Source organism: Gossypium hirsutum, chromosome D07 (genome assembly GCF_007990345.1).
Source record: "Gossypium hirsutum isolate 1008001.06 chromosome D07, Gossypium_hirsutum_v2.1, whole genome shotgun sequence".
NCBI lineage: Eukaryota > Viridiplantae > Streptophyta > Magnoliopsida > Malvales > Malvaceae > Gossypium > Gossypium hirsutum.
Genome location: NC_053443.1, coordinates 34737721 through 34760136, shown reverse-complemented (window position 1 = coordinate 34760136; position 22416 = coordinate 34737721). Strand labels below are relative to the sequence as shown.

The window sequence follows — 22416 nt, the reverse complement described above, 5'->3', positions numbered from 1 at the left end:
CCATGCATGTTATCTTTCTCATTGCCGAATATACCAAAGAAAAAGAAGAAAAAAATAGCAAGCTAGGTTCGGCACTTATTTTGCTTGATTAAGTTATGTTTAGGTTTTAATTTTTAATAATTTTTACGTTTTTGAGATCGTTGCTTTGTGTTCTTCAAAACCCATGTTTTAATTTTGTGAATTGTTGATGATTTTGAAATGTGCCATTGATGAATGCTTGGACTTTGTGATAGTTGATGATGAAAAATGAAAGATATGTGATAGATTAATATGTTTTGTATTGGGATTTTTAGTGAAATTGAGTAAATAGGGCTAAATTGTGAAATTAAATTTTTGGGGGACTAAAATGTGAAATAAATGAAATGTGTGGACTAGTATGAAGACAAGGAACATTCGGCCCTAGCTTAGTGAGGGAAATTTTTGTGTATTTTGTGTTTTGTGCAAAAAGGACTAAATAGCAAAAAGTGTAAATATTAGGGGCAAAATAGTAATTTGCCAAATTATGTGTTTTGGATTAAATTGAATGTGTTAATAAATAAATTATCTTATTTTGAATATATTTAGATCGAGAACCAAAGAAATCGGAGTTAGATCGGGGAAAAGCCAAATTAGTCGAATAATCGTCCGACTTCGATTTTTCATCTTCCGAGGTAAGTCTATTAGTTATTTAATGTCATAAAAACAATATACAAGTATGTATATGTATTTATTTTTGATGAATTATAATTTAAAGTATATCGGTTGAATAAATTAAAAGTATGATTGGCTTATATGTATTTTCTTTTATATTCGAACCTAGAGGTTTATACTTATATAGGTAATTGAATTTAGCTAAAGTGCAAAGGTAAATAAGTATATACATAAATGTTAATGAATTTAATTGAAGTATAAGAGTTTTATATATATACAGGGTTCGAATTCATACACGTATATAAATGTATAAATTATTGATTTAATCAAAGATATGTATATGTATATATGTGTACTTAGAGATTCACAAATATACATAGATATAAGAGTTTTATTATTAAACATGTAAATATACATGTATATATACACTTTTGAATCGAATTAAGATGTGTCATTATAAAAGTATATGCGGTTTGAGTGTATATGTATGCATGTATAAGATTTAGTTTTGAATTGTTATTAGATGATATTTGCATATGTTAGTTTTGATCATGTATATATATGTGTGTATAATTTTAATATGTTGGAATGTAAAGTGTATATTATTCAAGAATATTTTTAGTTAAATAGTATTATATTTGTAGTAGGATTTGAAGTATAAGGTTATGCATAAATATGTTCAGTTGATTTATTGAATTGTCAAATTGGATTTGGTGGTTGAGTTTTATATATATATTCATGTGTTTCTATGATATAAATTTTGAGTTTTGAGCTGAATATTTAAGCATGGAATTTATATACCTATATAGTTCGAAAATGAGTAATATTTGGGTGAATTGAGTGTTTGAGCTTGGGGCCTAAAATGATTATTGTCAATGAGATAATTCAGACTTTATGTCTAGCAGACTTGATGCCGGTGAAATGTTTCAGACTTTACGTCTAGCAGGCTTGACACCGGTGAAATATTTCGGACTTTACGTCTAGCAGGCTAATTGCCAGTGTATTGAATCAGGTTTTAAGCCTAGTAGGCTAAGTGCCGGTGAATCTGTTGAAATTGTGTGAATTGTTTAGATTTATGTGTTTGAAGATGTTGTGCATAAACTCGACATAGGTGGTTGATATATATATATTTATATGGGTGCATTTGGTATAAGAAACTGATGAGTAATCTTATGTGCAATTGCTAATACATATATGTGTAAATATTTGTTTATAAGTAAAAGTTGAATGTGAATGTATTCGGTTATAGGCATAAATATGAGTTAGGTTAAAAGTTTATGATCGATATATATATATATCCATGTATAATGATATATGAAATGTGATTGATAAAGTTATATATATTCTGTATGTGCATGATAAGTACATATATGACTTTGGATAAATGTATATGGTAAATACATGTACACATTTGGTTATAATATTTGTTAAGCTTATGTATATATGCACTCGGCTAATATGTTTAAAGTGTATATACATTTGGTTCTAATATTTGTCATGCATATATGTATATATGCATTCGGCGATTCATGGTTGTAGATTATATGCATAAAATGTATATACATTTGTCTGTTTGTGTGTATTAGATAAATACACATCCTTTTAAAATTTAAACAAATGACTTAATATAGCAATGTTTGATTAGTAATTATAATTGATAATTGTGATTTCAATAAATTTTCTTAAAGAATTATATGATTCTTTTATATGTAATTTAGATATGTTATAGGCTTACTAAGCTATAAAAGCTTACTTTGTTTGTTTTTGTCCATTTGTTTTTATAGATTTTAGAGACGCGTTACGAGCTCGGGGATCATCAGCATAGTCTATCACACTATCGACTACTTTTGGTATTTTGTTAAATATTTGAACTCAATCTTATTGCATGTATAGGTTGAGTACGATGTTGATTAGATTTTGATTGTAAATTATAAATAGCTATGCAAAAGTAATTTAATTTTCATATTTGTGATCAGTTTGATTTTAAAAATGGTTGTGTTTGTTCAGTAATGCCTCGTAACCCTACTTCGGTGACGGATACGGGTTAGGGGTGTTACACTTACGCCTAACCTAGACCAACTCAGCCGTCTAGTTTCCCCCAACAAATTCAGAAACCAACCCAAGTGAAACCATCTAATAGCTTAGAGAATTTATTGAAGGCATACATGGCGAAAAACGATGCCACTCTAAGGAATTTGGAGAATCAAGTGGGCCAGCTTGCTACTGAACTCAGGAACCGACCACAAGGTACTCTACCTAGTGACATGAAAAATTCGAGAAATCTAGGGAAGGAACATTGTAAAGCGTTGAAATTGAAGAGCGGAAAGATAGTAGAGCCCAACATTGTCGAAGTTGAAAAGGAGCCAGCTGACGCCTAAGATTTAGAAGAAGTTCAACCAAGTGTTGAAATTCCAGTTTCACCAGAACTAGAATCGGCAAAACCCCTACAAAGTAACCTCAAGACCAGCTAATTCTGATCAACTAACAATGTCATTAGATGCAGAATTGCCACCAAAGACATATCAACCAGAATCAGTCCCAGTAATGAAACCAGCACCACCTTACCCTCAAAGGCTTCAGAAACAGAAGCAGGAGATTCAATTCAAGAAGTTCCTTGACATACTGAAGCAACTTCACATCAACATCCCGTTGGTTGAAACACTTGAGCAAATGTCGAACTACATCAAGTTCATGAAAGATATCTTGTCTAAGAAACAAAGACTTGGAGAATTTGAGACGGTAGCTTGACGAAGGAATGCAGTGCATATATTCAAGAAAAACTACCCCCAAAATTGAAAGATCCTAGTTGTTTTACCATACCGTGCAACATTGGAGCACCATATTGTGGTAAGGCATTATGTGACTTAGGTGCAAGTATCAACTTGATGCCTATGTCAATATTTAGGAAGTTATGGATAGGAGAAGTTAGACCAACTACAGTTACGCTTCAACAGGTAGATCGATCCTTAGTACATCTAGAAGGAAAAATCGAGGACATATTGGTATGTGTAGATAAGTTTATCTTTCCTGCTGACTTCGTAATTCTAGATTTTGAAACAGACAAAGAAGTACCAATCATCCTAGGAAGGCCGTTCCTAGCAACTGGAAGGACCTTTATTGATGTACAAAAGGGCGAGCTCACTATGTGTGTTCAGGATGATCAGGTAACATTTAACGTCTTTAAGTCTATGCGATTTCCTGACACAATGGATGATTGCTCTACAGTGTCCAGTTTAGAGGATTTAATAGTGGAGAAGGACCTCAACTGTGTTGAGGACCCACTGGAATGAATTTTGACATTGGATCCTCCAAATGATGAAGAGGAGGATGAATACTTAGCTTTGCTAGAAGCTAATCAAAGGGGATTTAATCTGCAATCCTGTTTTGAATCTTTGGAGTTAGAAAAGAGGGACTACTCCCAACCAAAAGCGTCAATTGTGGAGCTACCTAAATTAGAACTCAAGGTATTACCTTCTCATTTAAAATACGTTTATTTAGGTAACGTTTCTACTCTGCCTCTGATTGTTTCAGCAGAATTGACTACTAAGCAATAAGAGAAACTTATCTTAGTTCTGAAACAATTCAAGAAGGCCATCAGATGGACCATAGCTGATAATCGCAGTATTATTCCATCTATATGCATGCACAAGATTATCCTGGAAGATGGAAAAAAGGGACGATTGATGGACAACGGAGACTAAACCCCATCATGAATGACGTAGTAAAAAAAAGATCATCAAATGGTTAGATGCAGGTATCATCTATCCTATCTCAGACAGTTCATAGGTAAGCTCGGTCCAGTGCGTGCCAAAAAAAAGAGGTATCACGATCGTAGAGAATGAAAACAACGAGTTGATACTGACTAGAACGGTTACGGGATGGAGAATCTACATCGATTACCAGAAGCTGAACAAGGTGACTAGGAAAGATCACTTTCCATTGTTGTTCTTGGACTAGATGCTGGATAGACTCGCAGGATGAGGTTACTACTGTTTTCTCGATGGATACTCAGGGTATAATCAGATTATAGTAGCACTGGAAGATTAACACAAAATGACATTCACCTGCCCGTACGGTACATTTGATTTAGACGCATGCCATTTGGTTTATGTAATGCACCTGCTACATTTCAAAGATGTATGATGTCTATTTTTACTGACATGGTTGAGAAATATTTGGAAGTTTTTATAGATGATTTTTCAGTATTTGGAGATACTTACGATGATTGCTTAGCCAATCTAACTAAGGTACTAAGGCGATGCAAAGAAACGAATCTCGAACTCAATTGGGAAAAGTGCCATTTTATGGTACGAGAAGGAGTTGTTCTAGGGCATCAGATAACGAGACATGGGATCAAGGTAGACAAAGCAAAGGTAGACGTTACTGAGAGACTCCCACCTCCAACATCTGTAAAGGGTGTTAGGAGCTTTTTGGGCCACACTGGTTTTTATCGAAGATTTATCAAGGACTTTTCCAAAGTTGCTGAACCCTTATACAAATTATTGGAGAATGACTCTATATTCAAGTTTGATGAGAAATGCTTAAAATCCTTCAACAATTTGAAGAGTCGATTAGTCACAGTACCCATAATCGTCACACCAGACTGGGATTTTCCATTCGAATTGATGTGTCACGCAAGTGACTTCGCAATTGTAGTTGTCTTGGGCCAGCAAAGGAACAAAGTTTTTCATCCCATCTACTATGGAAGTCAAACCCTAACAGGAGCTCAACTGAATTATACGGTAAAAGAAAAAGAGTTACTTGCTATTGTGTTTTCTTTCGACAAGTTTCGATCTTATCTGGTAGGAACCAAAGTGACTGTCTATACGGACCACCCGGCAATTAAGTATTTACTTGCGAAGAAAGATGCTAAGCTGAGGCTGATCCGATGGGTACTTCTACTTCAAGAGTTTGATCTTGAAATTCAAGATCGAAAGGGAGTCGAAAATCAAGTAGCATATCACTTGTCTAGATTGGAGCCACAAAAAGGGAATTCTCCTCTTATACCAATTCAGGAGACGTTTCCAGACGAACATATCCTGAAGGTAAATCATGTCCATAATACCCCTTGGTTTGTTGATATTGCTAACTATTTAGCTTGTGGTTTGGTGCCAATTGATAAGACGTATCAACAAAGGAAAAAGTTTCTTCACGATGTGAAGTACTATTTCTGGGAAGAGCCATATGTGTTTAAAAAGTGTACAGATCAGATGATCAGGAGATGCATGGAAGAAGATGAAATACCAAAGATTGTATACCACTGTCACTCAGCTCCAAGTGGGGGACACTTCGGAGGTACACGTACAGCGGCCAAAGTATTGCAAGCTAGATTCTTTTGGCTAACACTATTCAAGGATGCATATGCTTACGTGAAGAGCTGTGATCGATGTCAAAGGGTTGGAAATGTCACCAACGGAAATGAGATGCCTCGAACAAACATCATTGAGGTAGAGTTGTTCGATGTATGGGGTATTAACTTTCTTGGTCATTTTCCTCCATCTTGCGGTCACAAGTACATACTAGTAGCAGTAGACTATGTGTCTAAGTGGGTCGAGGCTGAGGCATATCCGATAAACGATGCTAAGGTTGTGATGAAGTTTCTGCAGAAGCATGTGTTCACAAGGTTTGGAACCCCAAGAGCTATCATCAGTGATGAAGGATCCCACTTTGTGAACAAGTGGTTAAAATGGTTATTAGACAAGCACGGAGTAAAACACAAGGTTGCAACAGCTTACCATCGGCAGACAAATGGGCAAGCTGAACTGGCAAATAAGGAGATCAAAGGCATACTTGAGAAGGTACTCTGTCCAAACCGACGAGATTGGTCTACAAGATTAGATGATGCTTTATGAACTTACAGATAGCATACAAGACACCGTTAGGCATGTCACCCTATAGGTTGGTCTTTGGGAAAGCCTGCCATCTACCATTAGAGTTAGAGCACAAAGCTTACTGGGCTCTTCAACAACTTAATTTGGATCATAAGCTCGAGAAAGAGAAACGTATGTTCCAACTCAATGAGTTAGAAGAGTTCTGAATGTTCTCATATGAAAATGCCAAAGTACTTAAAGAAAGACTCAAGAAATGGCATGACAACCACATTCGAGTTCGAGAATTTGAAGTAAGTCAGCAAGTCTTGTTGGTCAATTCCAGATTGAAGTTCTTTCCAGGTAAGCTAAAATCACGTTGGTCCAGTCCATTTACGATTCACCAAGTCTATCCATACAGAGTTGTTGAACTCCAAGGTAAGAGAGGTAATTTCTGAGTTAATGCTCAGCGCCTGAAACATTATTGGGGAGATAAAATTGAACAGGATAAAATCTCATTCATTTTTTCAGATACTTAATTTTTCATTTTTCTTTTTGGATAAATGATTTAGGGTATATTTTTGGGTAAAGTATGTTTAAATAAATTTTATCTAGGAGATTGGAACTTAAGCGGGACCGTTTGTGACCCCTTCAATCTTTCCTGGGAATTTATTTTGACAAAATTTTCCAAGAAATTATCCCCTAAATGGAAAATTAAATTTTTAGTTTCAAATAAAAGGGTCAATTTTGATCCAAGCCTTTCTTTGTGAATATTTTCAAAAAGCATCTAGAATAAATATCTTTAATATTATTAATAATTTGATAAACTTTAATATACAATTATATTATTTATAATTTATATATTAATTTTTATCAACTTAGCTTAGAATTAGGATTAATTAGGAATTTTTTATTTCTGCACAATAAAATAAGAGATGTGAATCAAAAGTAAATATGGACAAGTAGTAAAGTCTAAAGTGTGGAAATAGGTATATACATGTCTAGGATTGGATCTAGGAAGAGCTTGGTACTTAAGCAGTCAAATTGACTCACCTCCTCTTTTCTGGAATCCTAACTGGTGTATAGTATCTATTCACTTTAAACAATGAGGACATTGTTCATTTTAAGTTGGGGGGACCAAAAATTGAAATTATTTCCACCCAGAATAAAATTTTTCTTTTAATTATGAATATGATATATTTTTGTTCAATAAATTTTAATTTTGTTAAGTATGCTAAATTTAAGTATGAATAAAGTTTGATTATTTCAATAAATTGTTATGTTAGCTTAATAATGACATGATATGTATTTCTAATAAAGCATGCAAATCATACCATAAAATTTTAGTTCTTTAGGAAAGTTAGGCATGCATGAAAGTTTAAGTCTTTAGAATTGAATTAGTAGTTTCTTGAGAAATCCTAGGAAGCATGGAACGTTGAGAATGATTTAGGCAACTGTTGTTTGGACCGTTTGAGCCTGTCAAGCCAACCATGATGAAATTTTTATCCTTTGAAACCCAACTTTGAGACTTTATGGCCTAATTTTATTTGAACCCTTACAAAGTTAGCCATCACTTTTCTTAATTATCTTAAAAATGTCCCAAACACTAGACTCAGTACTATTTAGAGTATTCTTTGAAAATAAGTTTGGGGGAATTTCAAAGAAGTATGAAATGCTCTAAAAATTGTAGTACATGCAGTAAAATACTCGAAAAAAAAAGCATATGTACTTGAAGTGTATTGCACTAAAGAGCATGTGAAAAGGAAAGAACAGTTGATGTATTAAAGGTAATTATTTCGAAAGGCCCGATACAAGCTGAGTCTAGGGTTTTTTTTTAAACCTAACATTATCTATCTTTTACCTACCCATAAGCCCAGCCACGTTACAACCTTGTTAAAGACCTATTGATTCAAAGTTCCAATGTTACCTACATTAGTGGAGAGAAATTGCTCTGTTCAACATATGAAGACATCAATTAAGCTTAATGATTGCAGTTTAATTTTGAATAAGGGATTAAAATCAAATTGGTAGGGATTAACATGTCTTTATTAAGAAACATTTAGTCTAATTTTGCTATTGTAGTAATTGTTGAGATTAATTTGAACGATATATATACCTGAGTAGTATAATTATCAAATTTCTTGTTTTTGAGCATAAGTATATGGATTTCATGATTTTGGGAAGAATGTTGTTCTAAAAGAGTTCTTCAAAAATTGTTTCCCATAAAATTCTTTTCAAATTTGTGCATTACTCGGGACGAGCAATGAATTAATTTTGAGGGTGTGGAAACACAAAAATTTAAGTGTTTTTACATGCCCTTTTTAACCTAAAATCATGCTATTTCGGTTAAATTCTTGTCAAAAAATAATTAAATATTATAAAATAATTAAATTATGTTAAAAATATGAACATGATAAATTTTAATTAATTTTATAGTTAATTTTGATTAATTTTGACTATTTTCGACAGATCCGCACAAAGGGCGAACATTGGCTCGGCAGACAATACTCGAAGAATAAAATCGAGAAACAATTTGAAGCATCCAGGAAAATTTATTTCCAACCTAAGATGGTCCAAAAATGTTTTTTAATTCATAATATAATTAATTTTAATTTATTCCTAATTTAATTTGGGCTAAATAAATTATTATTAATTAATTATGGAAAAAAAGGGTCTAGTTGAACTGCATTGATTGAACCGAATCTAGTGAACCGAACCAGCCACCAATTTGGCTGCCCAGAACCGTCCATATGCTAACCCAAATCAGCATTTTAGCTGACTAAATAAGCTTGCAAAGAAGCCCTTGAACAACTTTCAACCTTGCATTCAAACCCCTACAAAAAATGTGGCTTTATGGATTTACCCTAGGCTATTTTTAGCAAAGTTGAATCTCTCAACTTTGCCATATGTGTGGGGGCCAAGGGGGGTCTCTTTGGCTGATGGAATTTGCTATCTTTAGCAGCAACAATCATCTATAAAATCCACCCATTGCTGATCATTCAACTCATCCCTCACACTCTCATTCTCTCATTCTCTCTTCTCCTCTCTCACTTTCTCTCAACTTTTCCTTCTCATTTTCCCTTTTATTCAAGTGCCGATTTCTTCTCTTGGAAAAGAGGTCCTCATCAGCTATTGTTGAGCAGCAATTAAAGTGTTCATAAGCCACCTTGATAGCCGAGGACAACGAAGAACGAAGAACGGAGAAATCAGTCAAGCCACGGAGAAACACCGGATTTGCTTCTTGTTCCGTATCTCTTTAAATTTCGTTGTTGTTTTGAAAAAAAATTTTACGAATATTTATGCTATTGAAATGGTTAATTTAATAAATCTAGCTTGAATTTAATCTGTGTTGGGTTGATTATATTTTGCCTACTTGAATTATTGAAATTGTGTTTGTGTCGTTATAGGCCTCGGTAAAATGCTTGATTAAGTAAAATCATGCCTAAGTTATTCTTGCAATATTAACTGTTAGATAACTAATGAATTAATTATTAAATCGTATTGAAATTGTAATTAGTCGACACAATACTTAATCGGTGCTTGTTTATTCTTCTAAGGTAGTTGAAGTTAATTTAGCATTATATTTGGCAATACATATGCCTTGCATAACTTGCAAGATTATTGTGATTAAACTGTTTCAAGGTAGAAATACTCTGTTACCTCACTTGATCTTTTATATGCTTTTGAGGATTGATTAATCGTTTGGATTGACATTGAAAACTATTCAAGAGATTGATTAATTTAATAAGTAAGTATGAGCAGTAGTTAGCAAATTACCGAGTTGCCGCGAATTTGTTCGTAGCAGTATAAACATAAGTTTAATAATTATAAGTTAAAGGAATGTAATTAATCCAACACAATTATATCATCTTGATTAAACCTTATTTGAAATTGTGCATTAGAACCTTTTTATTTTTAATTCTTTTTACTTAGTTTTTAACCCTTAGTTTTTAATCATCTTTAAACCAAAATATTTTCCATCACCAAAGTGTTTTAACATTAACTTCATAAATATTCCTTTTTACAGTCCCTGTAGGTACGATAACTCGACATTTACTTGTCACTTTTATTACTTGTTGCGATTGTGTACACTTGCACATTTTCATCGTTCCAAATAGGCATATACGTCTGTTTGAATAATAGGTTGTTTAAATTCAAATACTTAGTGATTAAATCCATGGTTATTGAAAAAGTATAGTATAACAAGTATAAAATCATGGCAGGTGTGTGCTTAAAATTAAAATTAACTGAGGGACCAAAAGCATTTTGAGGGTTAAAAGCAAAGCAACTGGTATAAAAACCTAGAATGATTAAAAGCCAAGGGAGTGAAGAGTGACCATAGTGAAATGAATCAAAATATGAGAAATTGAGAAAATCTCACTCATATTGGCACAAATACTCGTGAATTGCTTATACTTGTAAATATTGTATTAGAGTTCAAACATGGATAAAAGAAACCGAGTATGTAGCATTTAGACTACGTGTAGTTTTCAACCGTAAATGTTATACTTGTGTGTCCATTTTGATGGAGTCATATGTTTAACTTTCTTTAGCCTTTTTGCCTTATAACATACTGAACTAGCACGTTTGAATGTGAAAATCGTAAGTCGTTTAGACATCTAGCTAGAATTACTTGTTTAACAAATCTCCCTATTATCAGCACTCTAATCCAATCTCATGTACAATATATGCTCAAGTACTTTTGTTTTATTTTGTTTTTCATTTCATTTTCTTTTATTTTTATCTTGTTTGCTTGAGGACAAGCAACGACTTAAGTCTGGAGGTATTTGACCTGCCACAAATTGTAGTGGTAGTTTAGGTCATTTTTGGAACTTAACAAGCTTGTTTTTAAGCCATTTCATGTTTAATTATTTCATTTTTAATTTTTATAACTTAGATTTAAACTATTGCAAAATACGCGTTTTTACACATAATTTTGAGTTAGTTGACCATTTGTGCCAATACGGACCCTAAGGAAGTTTTAATAATTTAATTAAGTGTGCATAACACCTATTTTTAGGCCCAAACGCATCAGGAACTACTGCTAAGTTGCAAAACAAGCTTTCGGGATTGCAACATAGCAAGACGAGCTCCAGATTTAATACTCGAAGTTGTGTGTCGCGACACAAGGCTGACGAAGGGAAAAATTTATTTAAGGGTGTTTTCATCTGCATAATCAATATTTAGTGTGATTATGGACTGTATTTAACCTAATTGAAAAGCTAACTTTGCCTATAAATAGAAGGCTTATGTCATGCTTAGTAGAGGCAAGCCTTGGAGGTCAAATTAGGGTTTTAGTTAATAGATTAAATTTTAATTAGCTTTTTATTTTCTTTCAAAACAATTTATTTTCTTATTCTTGAACTTGGATTCGATTTGAGTCCAAGACTTCGTTTTTAAGTATTTTTATATTTTTCTTTCACTTGTTACTTGTTGACATCAATATCTCGCTAGTTGTTAAATGATTTTGCAGAACCAAGTGCATCTAATTTATCAAACTAATCAATTTCTATCCTTCTCTCGTTTTAGTTTATTTGTGTGTTTGCACGATTAAATTATTATTAGGAAATATGGTAATTGAATCGATGAGTGCTAAGTCTTTTAGGAAGATTAATGAGTAGATATGGGAGTAGTTAGCGGAAGAGCGAGGGTTTCTCCATAGAATTAGTTGGTATAAATTATGTATGTTTAAACCCTAGGATTGACGACCCTATGAAGTAATCTAGGTTAAACGAGGTCGAAAGATAAGTTTGTCGAGTAATTTATCTCGGTCAAGAAAGTGAGGTCAAAATATAAGTGAGTATTAGTCGATTAATTAATTAGTAGAGGCCAAAAGGTAATACTGGTTTCGAAAGGTAATACTGGTTAGTTAATAACTAATTCACTAAAACAAACTCGAGTTCTGTTTTTAAATACAATCATTGAAGCGAGTTAATCTTCAATTTGTTAATTGAGATTTTCTTTGTTGGTTTATTTATCTCTATTTATTTTATTTTATTTCTTAATATTAATTTTAATATTCTTATTTTTCGCAATATGATTTTTGGTGATTACTTTCTAGAACTATTATTGTAGAAATAATTTTAGATTTAATCCATCCTCTATTGGGTACGATACTCTGAGTACTTCTTGTACCCCGTTGTACAATTACTATATTACAATTTGACTCGTATACTTGTGGACATTGTTGTTTTAATTTCATATCTTTTGTTGCAGTATTTCCATTCCAAACGTTCACACATTTGGCAACAGTTAATTACCATTTTGGACCTTGGGTTAATTGCTATTTAGTTCATCAAGCCTTTGGTTAATTAAAAATTAATAGTAATTGAACTTTTACAATTTAGGCTTTGAGCTTTAATTAACTACTTTTTCAACTAAATTACTTGATTAAACTTCAATATATTTATATAATAACTTCATAAATATTTTTATTTAATATTTACAAACTCAATTTATAAAAATGAGGTTTAAATTGTATTTTCTAACACCACTGAATTCTGGGTCATTACCTAGAGTTTTTTAATCAAAGGGTGGGCAATAGGTATCGTATAGGAGCTTAGGATTGGGGTTTGTGCCACTAAGGGCATTTTAAGTGGAGGAGGTAGAATTTTTTGTAGAGGAGCCAAATGAGTGGCTCCCACAAACTAGTTGAACCATTAGTTCATCATTTGCATAAAGGCATCTCCAGCCTCACCTCCTAGCCCTAGCAAAGCGGGCAAACTTTGAGCTCCTTGATCAGAGGGCAGGAGGCATTACATTATTCTTCATCATTTACGACTTGATTTGGGTTAGTTGATATGGACAATCTATATAGAAAACCAAAGCCAATTTAGATCAATGATACATCACACTAGCACAGGCTATTGCGACATGTATTTTTAGACTCGACACACTCTACAATTTAGTCATAGGATCGACTAAATTGTAGCTCTGATACCACTAAATATAACACCTCTTGCCTAACCCACGTTGGGTCTAAGTTATAGGATGTCACATTCGTTGTCGGAGCAACTAGATTTAAATACAACTTAATTTTTATTAATTCAACAATTTATAATAATTAACATGATCATTACATCATTATATCACAAAGTATAGTCTAATTCAAGGTTTATACGAGCTTATAAAAGCTGTTTTGATAACTCGAGACCATTTGAGGACTAAAATTTAAAGTTTCATAATATTTCAGGCTAGAGTCGTGACCTCCAAAATAGTAGGCATAAGGACTAAAGTGTAAAATTTTGGAACTTCATCGAGTAAGTGCCGTGACCTTAAGCAAGGGATGTCACGACAATGATAGTTGGTGTCATGACTTCCATGGGAGGGTGTTGCGACTTTACAGACAATATACTATGGGTTCATTTTTTCTTTTAACTAGTATCACGACATCCATAAGGTGGTGTTGCGACTAAGTCAATAGACTACTACAAGATATATCCCCTTTGGAGAACAACCTAACATTCAACATAGCTTAGAAATTTTTCTGACCTATAATGGCAATCACCATAAAACACGGTTCAGCTTAATTTATCAAATCATCATATCATGGCGTTTATGCAATTTACACATATGAAACCTTTGAAACCAAATGCTCAACTGGTGCACACAACTCATGATCAAATCCTAGGAATATTCAAGCCATTTATCAATTTTAGTACACCAAGTTACACCACTTGCAAACTTAGCCACATAAGACTTAGGTAAACTTTGAATTTATAAATCCAAATGGCATCAACATAATCAATCTAGGCCATATATCAAGCATAACATACAAATTAAACCTTAACTATAATTACCACATTGGTATCCACCCTAGGATGATCATTTATACAACAAGATAACCTTATATACATGCCACAGTATTAGGACTCCAAATGAACATAATTGTACCATCTTGATGATAGTGTGATATTCTCAACGATCTGACTTGGTGAGTTTCGCAAATTGGAGATCTACATATAAAAGAAACAATGATAGTAATCATTTAGATGCTTAGTAAGTTCAAATGGAAATTACAACACTTACGTTGTTCATAAATGAGCATGCTAACTACCATAGTTTTGGCATACATTTGGCTAAAACTTGACACATAATGCCACAACTAGATGCATAACAACATAAGTATCCAAATGGTTTAGGTGTTGGAAAATCGTGTTCGAAAAACGCAACAAAAAATAGGTTTAAAAGAAAACCCAGAGTTTATTTTTTTCCGAAAACAAGAACTTAGTTGTGTTATCTAAAATAATAAGCACTTAATTAAAATCGTACCTTTATGATTCATCTAGGATGAATGCTTCGACTGAGTAGTCTTATCCGCTATCCTCAAGTTCATGCCTCCGAGTGTGGGCTCGCTTTGAATCAGAAATTTTTTCACAAAATTACTATGGGGCAATTTCATAATTCTCTAAAATTTTGAGGTCAATTTTGTAAATAACAAGAATATCTCTAGAAATTTTCTGAAATAATTTATTCATAGAATTTTCTCTCTACAAATTTTCTTGAATTCAAGTGTATGAGAATAATGACTCATGCTCTCTTTATATAGGGAAAGTTTACAGAGAGTTCAACTAGGATTAGAATTAATTTCATTAATATTAAATTAATAAAATATTATTTATATAAATATTAAATTAAATTTAATATTAAATTTATTAAAATAATATTATCTTTGGAAAAATTAATTTGAAATTAAGTTACATGGTAGAGTCCCACAAAGAGTCTAATTTTTTCACTACTCTTCCACTGAAAAACCACCACCGTTGACCATTCACCGGATCACCTCTATCGTGCCCCAACTCGCGTGAGTACCCTAAATCATCATCGTTTTACCCGAATGGGCCTAGCTAGTTCGGCTTCTACTGATTCGATTTGGACTAGTGATGGCCTGACCTGTTCGATCTAGCTACCGGTTGGATCGTCGACCTAGTTTCATACACAGGGTTAGTTCAAACAATTTTTGGGTTTCAATCTCAGGTTTTGGTTCTTAGGTTCAATTTTCGATCTTGGGTCCAATTTTCAAGTTCAATTACCCATCGGGTCAATTGTCTTACTTAAAAATTAATTTCCAAAAATATCATATTTATTTCAATTAATTTAGTTAATTTAATTTTACTTGATCAAAATTAAGTTTCCCAAAAAGCACTAAGATTTTTCAAATTAATTTTTCAAGAAAATTCTTTAATCAAATTTGCTAATTGACCAATTCACACGACCACCTAATTTAATTCACACTTAGAGTGAAATTGTTTTTCTATTTAAATAATATTATTTATCAATGACTTATTCAACTAGAACTCTTGTACTTCCTTCTATAAATAGAGAAGATCATTTGACCTAAAACCACACTTTAGACATTATTCATATATCATATTCTGTCAGAAAGTAGTGATAATTTATTTACTAAAAATAAATTCTATTTTTTGGGACTTATGAGTTTTACTATTTTATAGAATACTTTCCTACTGAAAGTAAATAAACCATTTCTTTTCTATGTTTTGGTTCGTGTTGCTCAAGCCTACACTCAACACAATTCGCGGTACAAGGATAGTGAAGAAGGTCGTTTGATTGAAAGTTGGGATTAACTTGAGTCCGCCTTGCATAAAGCACATGTATAACTCTGTTTTAGGGTTTATTACTATAACTATCAAAAAAGAACTCAATTTTAAGAAATTTTTTAAACTTTCGCTTTACCAATAGTAATCGTTTTCTTAACCAATTTTCCAACAACTAGGACCATGAGCTTAGGTGGTAAACAATATGAATATGTTATTGTTGATGGTTACTCTATGTATACTTGGGTTTTCTTCTTGTTTTCAAAAGACAAAGCTTTAGAAAAAAAATATTACATTTTGTAAAATGATTCAAAATCAAGTGAGATGTTCAGTTTCAAGTATAAGAAGTGACCGGGGAAAAGAATTTTAAAACCTTGACTTTGATAAATTTTGTAATGAAAATAGTATTAGACACAACTTTTCAGCACCTAGAACCCCTCAACAAAATGGAGTTGTTGAGAGAAAAAATAGGATCTTAAAGGAAATGGCTAAAACCATGCTTTTTTTAAAACAATTTTCCAAGATATTTTTAGGTGGAAGCTTTTAACACTTTTTTCTATATTATTAATAGAGTTATGTCAGACTTGTTTCAAAGAAAAATCCACATAAACTTTTCAAATGAAGAAAGTCTAACATTAGCTATTTTTATCCTTTTGGTTGCTAATGTTTTATTTTAAACAATGAAAAAGATAATTTAGGAAAATTTGATGCCAAAAGTGATGAATTCATTTTTCTTGGATATTCCATTAGTTCTGAAGCTTATAGAGTGTTTAACGAAAAAACCCTAGTAGTAGAAGAGTCTATATATGTCATATTTGATTACTCTAACTTTCCTTCTAGAAAGGATTCTTCTGCTCTTGATTATGTAAAAATTTATCAAGTTGATCCTAGTAGAGCATCACATGAAGAACAAGCATTAGCTAAGATAGTTTAAGAACTCAAAATTGATGACTTTCAATTCAAGTGGATAAGGAAACTAGCTACCCAAAGGAGCTATCATATGTTAAAGATGTGATCCATCAAAAAAGGTAATTACTAGATATTCTATTAGAAATACTTGTAATTATGTTTACTTTGTCTCTTTGTCTTAGAAACCACCTCCAACAAACTAGTTTAAACTTAATACAAATGGTTTTTCAATTTGTAAACTTGGGAAAATAGGGGTAGGAGCCATTATAAGGAACCATTTTGGTGACTGGATAATTGGAGCTTATCGACATATCCCAAGAGCCATTAGTGTTGAGGCTAAACTTTGGGCTTTAAGAGATGGTTTATCCTTATCTAAGGAACTTAGTATTACTTATTTAGCGATTGAAGTAGGTGCCACTACAATTATGTATTTTATGACCACTAATCTAATATTTATCCTCTTTGGCCCCCCCATAGTATGACGTTTAAGTGACTCAAACATGTCTTTCAGAAAGGAAATAAATGTGTCGATGCACTAGCTCGACTTGGGAGCAACTTCTAGTTTGACTTGTCTATTACTGAAGACCCTTCAGGCGTTAATTTATTTTGGTTGTGCAGGACTCCCCCTAGTAGTTTAATTTCTATATTAGCTAATGACAAGCATGGTAGTGCCTTGTGTCGAACAATATTTTAATTTGGTTTAATGGTAATTACTTCCTTTCTCGACAAAAAAAATATAAATTAAAAGATAGTAATATAAATTTTCTTTTCATAGGTATGCTTGGTAGAAAAGATGAAAAAATTGAAAGAAGAAAAAGTAATTTTCTTTCCATCTATTGTTTGGTAGAGTTGAAAAATGAGAGGAAAGAAAATAAAACTTTCAAAAAATGCATGATTTCAAACTAAAATACACCTCTCTCGTTTTCTCTTCTCTTATCATTCCAATTTTGAATGATTGGCTTTTATGCATTAGGATGAAAAATGAACATCCCTCTTATTTTCTTTCGCTCTTACTTATTTCCTACCAAACACACTCAAAATTTATTTTCTTTCTATTTTTCCACTCTCTCTTTCTATTAGACTTTGCTTAGTAGAATGGAAAGAAGATTGAAAATTGAAAGTGTAAAAAAGAGAAGAATGGAAAATATAAATTTTTTTCCATAGGTGTTATTGGTAGGAAATATGGAAATTTTGAAAGAAAAATAATTTTATTTCCATTCATTGCTTGGTAGAGTTGAAAAATGAGAGGAACAAAAATGGAACTTGTGAATAATGCATTGTTTGGACTAACATACACCTCTTTTTCATTTTCTCTCTTCTAATCATTCCAATTTCAAAGGATTGATTTTTATGCATTTGGATGAAAAATGTTCATCTCTCATATTTTCTTTCCTCTCACTTTTCTTCCTAACTAAGCACACTTAAAATTGATAGTCTTTCCAGTTTTCCACTCTCTCCTCCCATCTCTCCACTTTTTCACCTAACCAAGCACACCCTTAATGTCTAAATTACATATTAACTCTCTTTTCATCTTTTACATAATTGACTTAGTTCTCATCTTAACACCAAACTCGTTATTAATATCAATACAAAAATTATAATTTAGTCAAGTGCTTTTCCGAAATTGATTCATATATTATTTGAATTAGCAATTGAACATACTTAGTCTAATTAACTAATTCTAAGCATATTCAGTATTTTATGGGATTTTTTGTACATTCATTTCATAAAGTTCATATATGTTTTTACATCTAAGTAACATTTTGAACATCATACTTAACATATTATTTGCCAATGACTCAATTAATTTCCACTTACGTTACCAATTAAGTACCTTCTTACTATAAGTACTATTAATTTACCTCTTTTAATTATCTAAACCCTTCTAACATCAAAAGTTTTGGAACGTTATAAGATTAGTGACATGCACCAAACCCACCACGCACAGAACAAAAAACAATAATAATAAGAGCAAAGAAAAACATAACTAAAAAGAAGGAAGAAACGAGCCAACAAAAGAAGAAAGGATGTGAAAAGAGAAGAAGAAGATGGCACATGGCCGTTGAGACTAAGGTTAGTTGTTGATCATGTGGTTGAAAAGAGGAAGAAGAGACATTAGGGTTCAACCAAGAGAAAGAAAAACGACGCAAAATATTAAAAAAAAAGAACTTTTCATTAAAATTATTTATTTCGTATAAAAAGTATTTTAGATATTTGAAAGAAAGGAAATAATGAAATTAGATTAGACTTTTTCTTTCTTAACTTTAGAATAGAATTGGAAAAAATATTTTTAAGTTAAAAATATTTTAAATTAGACCCTCAACTAACTTTAGAATAGAAAATTTAGGTTATATTACTAAGCTAAAAGAAAATTATTTTTGTTGTTTTATTAAACAACATTAAAAAAACAAAATAAAATGGGTCATGGGAATTTGAATATATTCCTAGAGAATAGAACATAAAATTTGATCGCATCGTCAATGTGACTTTTGACAGAAATGAAAATTTGTAACTGTTCGTAAAAATTCCGTTGAATTTTGTTAAATTAATATGATTATTTTATTTATTTTTATAAAAAAACAAAATAATACAAGAAAAAGGATATTAACCACTCAAAAAATTTCTGTTTCGGTTAACCATTATTATATAGAAATACAGTAGTTTTTGTGTTATACTTATCAGTATAGGGGAAAAAGCAAAAACAAGTATTCCGTTTTTTTTTCTTTCCTTCAAAGAGAAAAAAATCCCTTTAAATCTATTCTCCTAACTCACAAACTCTTTCTCCCAAGTTAAGTAATTAAATAATTATGAAAATGAAAGGAAAAAGCAAAAAGCAAAAAGCTTGCACTTATATAATAAGATGTAATAATTAAAATTTGAGTACATATAATTATAGTTTTTATGTTTATTCTTTTGATTTTGTGTATTTGGAGTTTTGCTTTTGTCATTGTTTGTTGGGTTTTTAGGACAAAAGATAGACCCAAGAACAAAATCCAAAGATAAAAAGGGCAGAAAACCAAGACACCAAACCCTGTCTATTAGTGAACCGCAGCTGCTGAGCTTCACTGCTTTGGGAAAAAAGAGAAATCCAAAAAGGAGAAATGGGTCGTGACCAGGAGGAGGAGGAGACACCACCGGCAACCCCAACGACCACCGCAAGTGCCGCCAGAAAAGACCAAGAAGAGGAGACTTGGAATCACCAGAAACAAATCCTTATTCTGGAACTCTCTGAGAAACTCATAACTGGAGATCTTCAGGCCAAGATTGAAGCTGCTAGAGATATAAGAAAAGTTGTTAGGAAATCATCTGTTAAGACACGTTCAAAGTTTGCTTCTGCCGGTGTTATTCAGCCTCTAGTTTTTATGCTCTTGTCTCCTAATCTTGATGCACGTGAAGCCTCCCTTCTTGCTCTCCTTAACCTTGCTGTTAGAAATGAAAGGTTTCTAATTCTTTCCATCTACTTTTTCTTTCTCCTTTTAAACATAGATCCATGTTTGGGTTTATTTTAAAGTTTCAACTTTTTGATGGGTTTTGGTTTCTTTCTGCAATTTATTGTTGTAGTTGTATAGAAGTTAATGACGAGGTATCGGGTTTGGATTGTTCCGGTTCTTTGAGCAAACTCAATTAGGTTTCTATTATATGACAAATGTCGAGAAAAATGGACCATGGGGTGTTGTTTTGATGATTGTGTTGGCTGATTTTTGTTGGATTTTATTGCATATCCATTTGGCCTTTGTCCAAGCAAAGAGGTTAATTGAGGGGAATGGCTCATGTTAAGTCTAGCTCTTTGTTTTTTGTGGTTGTATAGGTTCTAATGTTGAAATGGATATTTTGGATGAGAATCTATAGGAAAGCTGGCTTCTTGATGCAATGCAAATCTCTGTATATGGTTGCTTAAATTTAGTGTCTGTGTGTTCTCTCTCTGACCACTATGTTCCTAGGTAATAGACTGTGTTCTGTGATGATTGTAATGCAAGAATAAGAAATGTTGTTTAAAAGGATACTAGTTTCCAGAATGTTTTTATTGAATCATTTACTTTCATGTAGTTGTATGCGGTATGGTACTTTTTACTCTTACCACCTTCCTTTTCTTTCATCGGTTAATTGAATTGTTATTGTACAATTGCGTGATGTGTTTGTTTATTTATCAGAAACAAGGTCAATATCGTGACAGCAGGGGCTGTCCCTCCTCTTGTTGAGCTTCTCAAATTGCAAAACAGTGGTTTGAGAGAGCTAGCCACAGCAGCAATATTAACACTCTCGGCTGCTGCACCTAACAAACCAACAATTGCAGCCTCTGGAGCTGCACCCCTTCTGGTTCAAATCCTTAGCTTGGGCAGTGTTCAAGGAAGAGTCGATGCTGTCACTGCCTTACACAATCTATCTACCTGCAAAGAGAACTCAACACCTATTCTCGATGCCAAAGCCGTTTCCCCACTTATCAACCTCCTGAAAGAATGCAAGAAATATTCCAAGTTTGCTGAAAAAGCAACTGCCCTGCTTGAAATCCTTTCTATGTCCGAAGAAGGGCGAGTTGCGATCTGTGATTCAGATGGTGGGATTTTAACCCTCGTGGAGACTGTCGAAGATGGCTCTCTTATCAGCACGCAGCATGCTGTTGGAGCTTTGCTTTCTTTGTGCCAGAGCTGTCGAGAAAAATATCGGGAACTCATTCTTAAAGAAGGTGCAATCCCTGGGCTTTTACGACTGACTGTAGAAGGCACAAGCATAGCTCAAGAAAGAGCTCGGACTCTCTTGGATTTGCTCAGAGATTCACCTCAGGAAAAGAAATTGGCTTCCTCAGTTCTGGAGAAAATCGTGTATGATATTGCTACCCGTGCCGATGGAGCTGATAAAGCCGCTGAAACTGCCAAGAGATTACTGGAAGATATGGTTCAAAGAAGCATGGAACTCAGCATGAACCGCATCCAACATAGGGCTGCATCTTGCACACCTGCCAAAGTTCCATCTGCATGATGCTTGCCTTCTACGCGGGAAGCACGTATGCCAGTTGAACTTTGTGTCTATTCTATATCACCATCCAAGACAGTGAGAATCAATAGACTAAAAATCATGGGTTAGCTTTTACTCGACGTTTTTACCTTCCAGAGGTGCTATTTACTACCTCGAGGGTGTGACTGTACATCTTGACCCGACCCTCGTGTATATATATAATTAAAAAAGAAGAGAACCTTCTCTGTTATAATACATGTACATTTCCAAATCATAGGAGAGGGTGCACTGAATCAAGGTTGTGCTTTTCTTGATGTACTACATTTTCCCTGATCATAATAAACTTAGTTTCACTCATTTCTCCCTTGGACCGTATCATTAGTCATTACTACTGCAAGATTTACTGCAGTTCGAGAATCAGGAAGCCGGATTAGCTCAAGAAGTGTTGTTGGCATCTTGATTTTAACTCTGGTGGTTCTGTGAATATTTGAATACAAGACGTTAGCATACACTGCTATTGCCAGAAAGTAAGTAAACCATCGTATTCAGCTACAACCATATGA

The 22416-nt window shown here is 33.0% G+C and overlaps 1 protein-coding gene across 1 annotated transcript; it reads left to right on the top strand.

Moving 5' to 3' along the window:
• Positions 1-19720: 19720 nt before the first annotated feature.
• LOC107954700 (U-box domain-containing protein 15) lies at positions 19721-22210 on the top strand. Its single transcript, XM_016890335.2, has 2 exons — positions 19721-20339; positions 21052-22210. The coding sequence occupies exons 1-2, from the start codon at positions 20002-20004 to the stop codon at positions 21875-21877; spliced, it is 1164 nt and encodes a 387-aa protein (XP_016745824.1). The 5' UTR covers positions 19721-20001; the 3' UTR covers positions 21878-22210.
• The last annotated feature ends 206 nt before the right edge of the window (positions 22211-22416 follow it).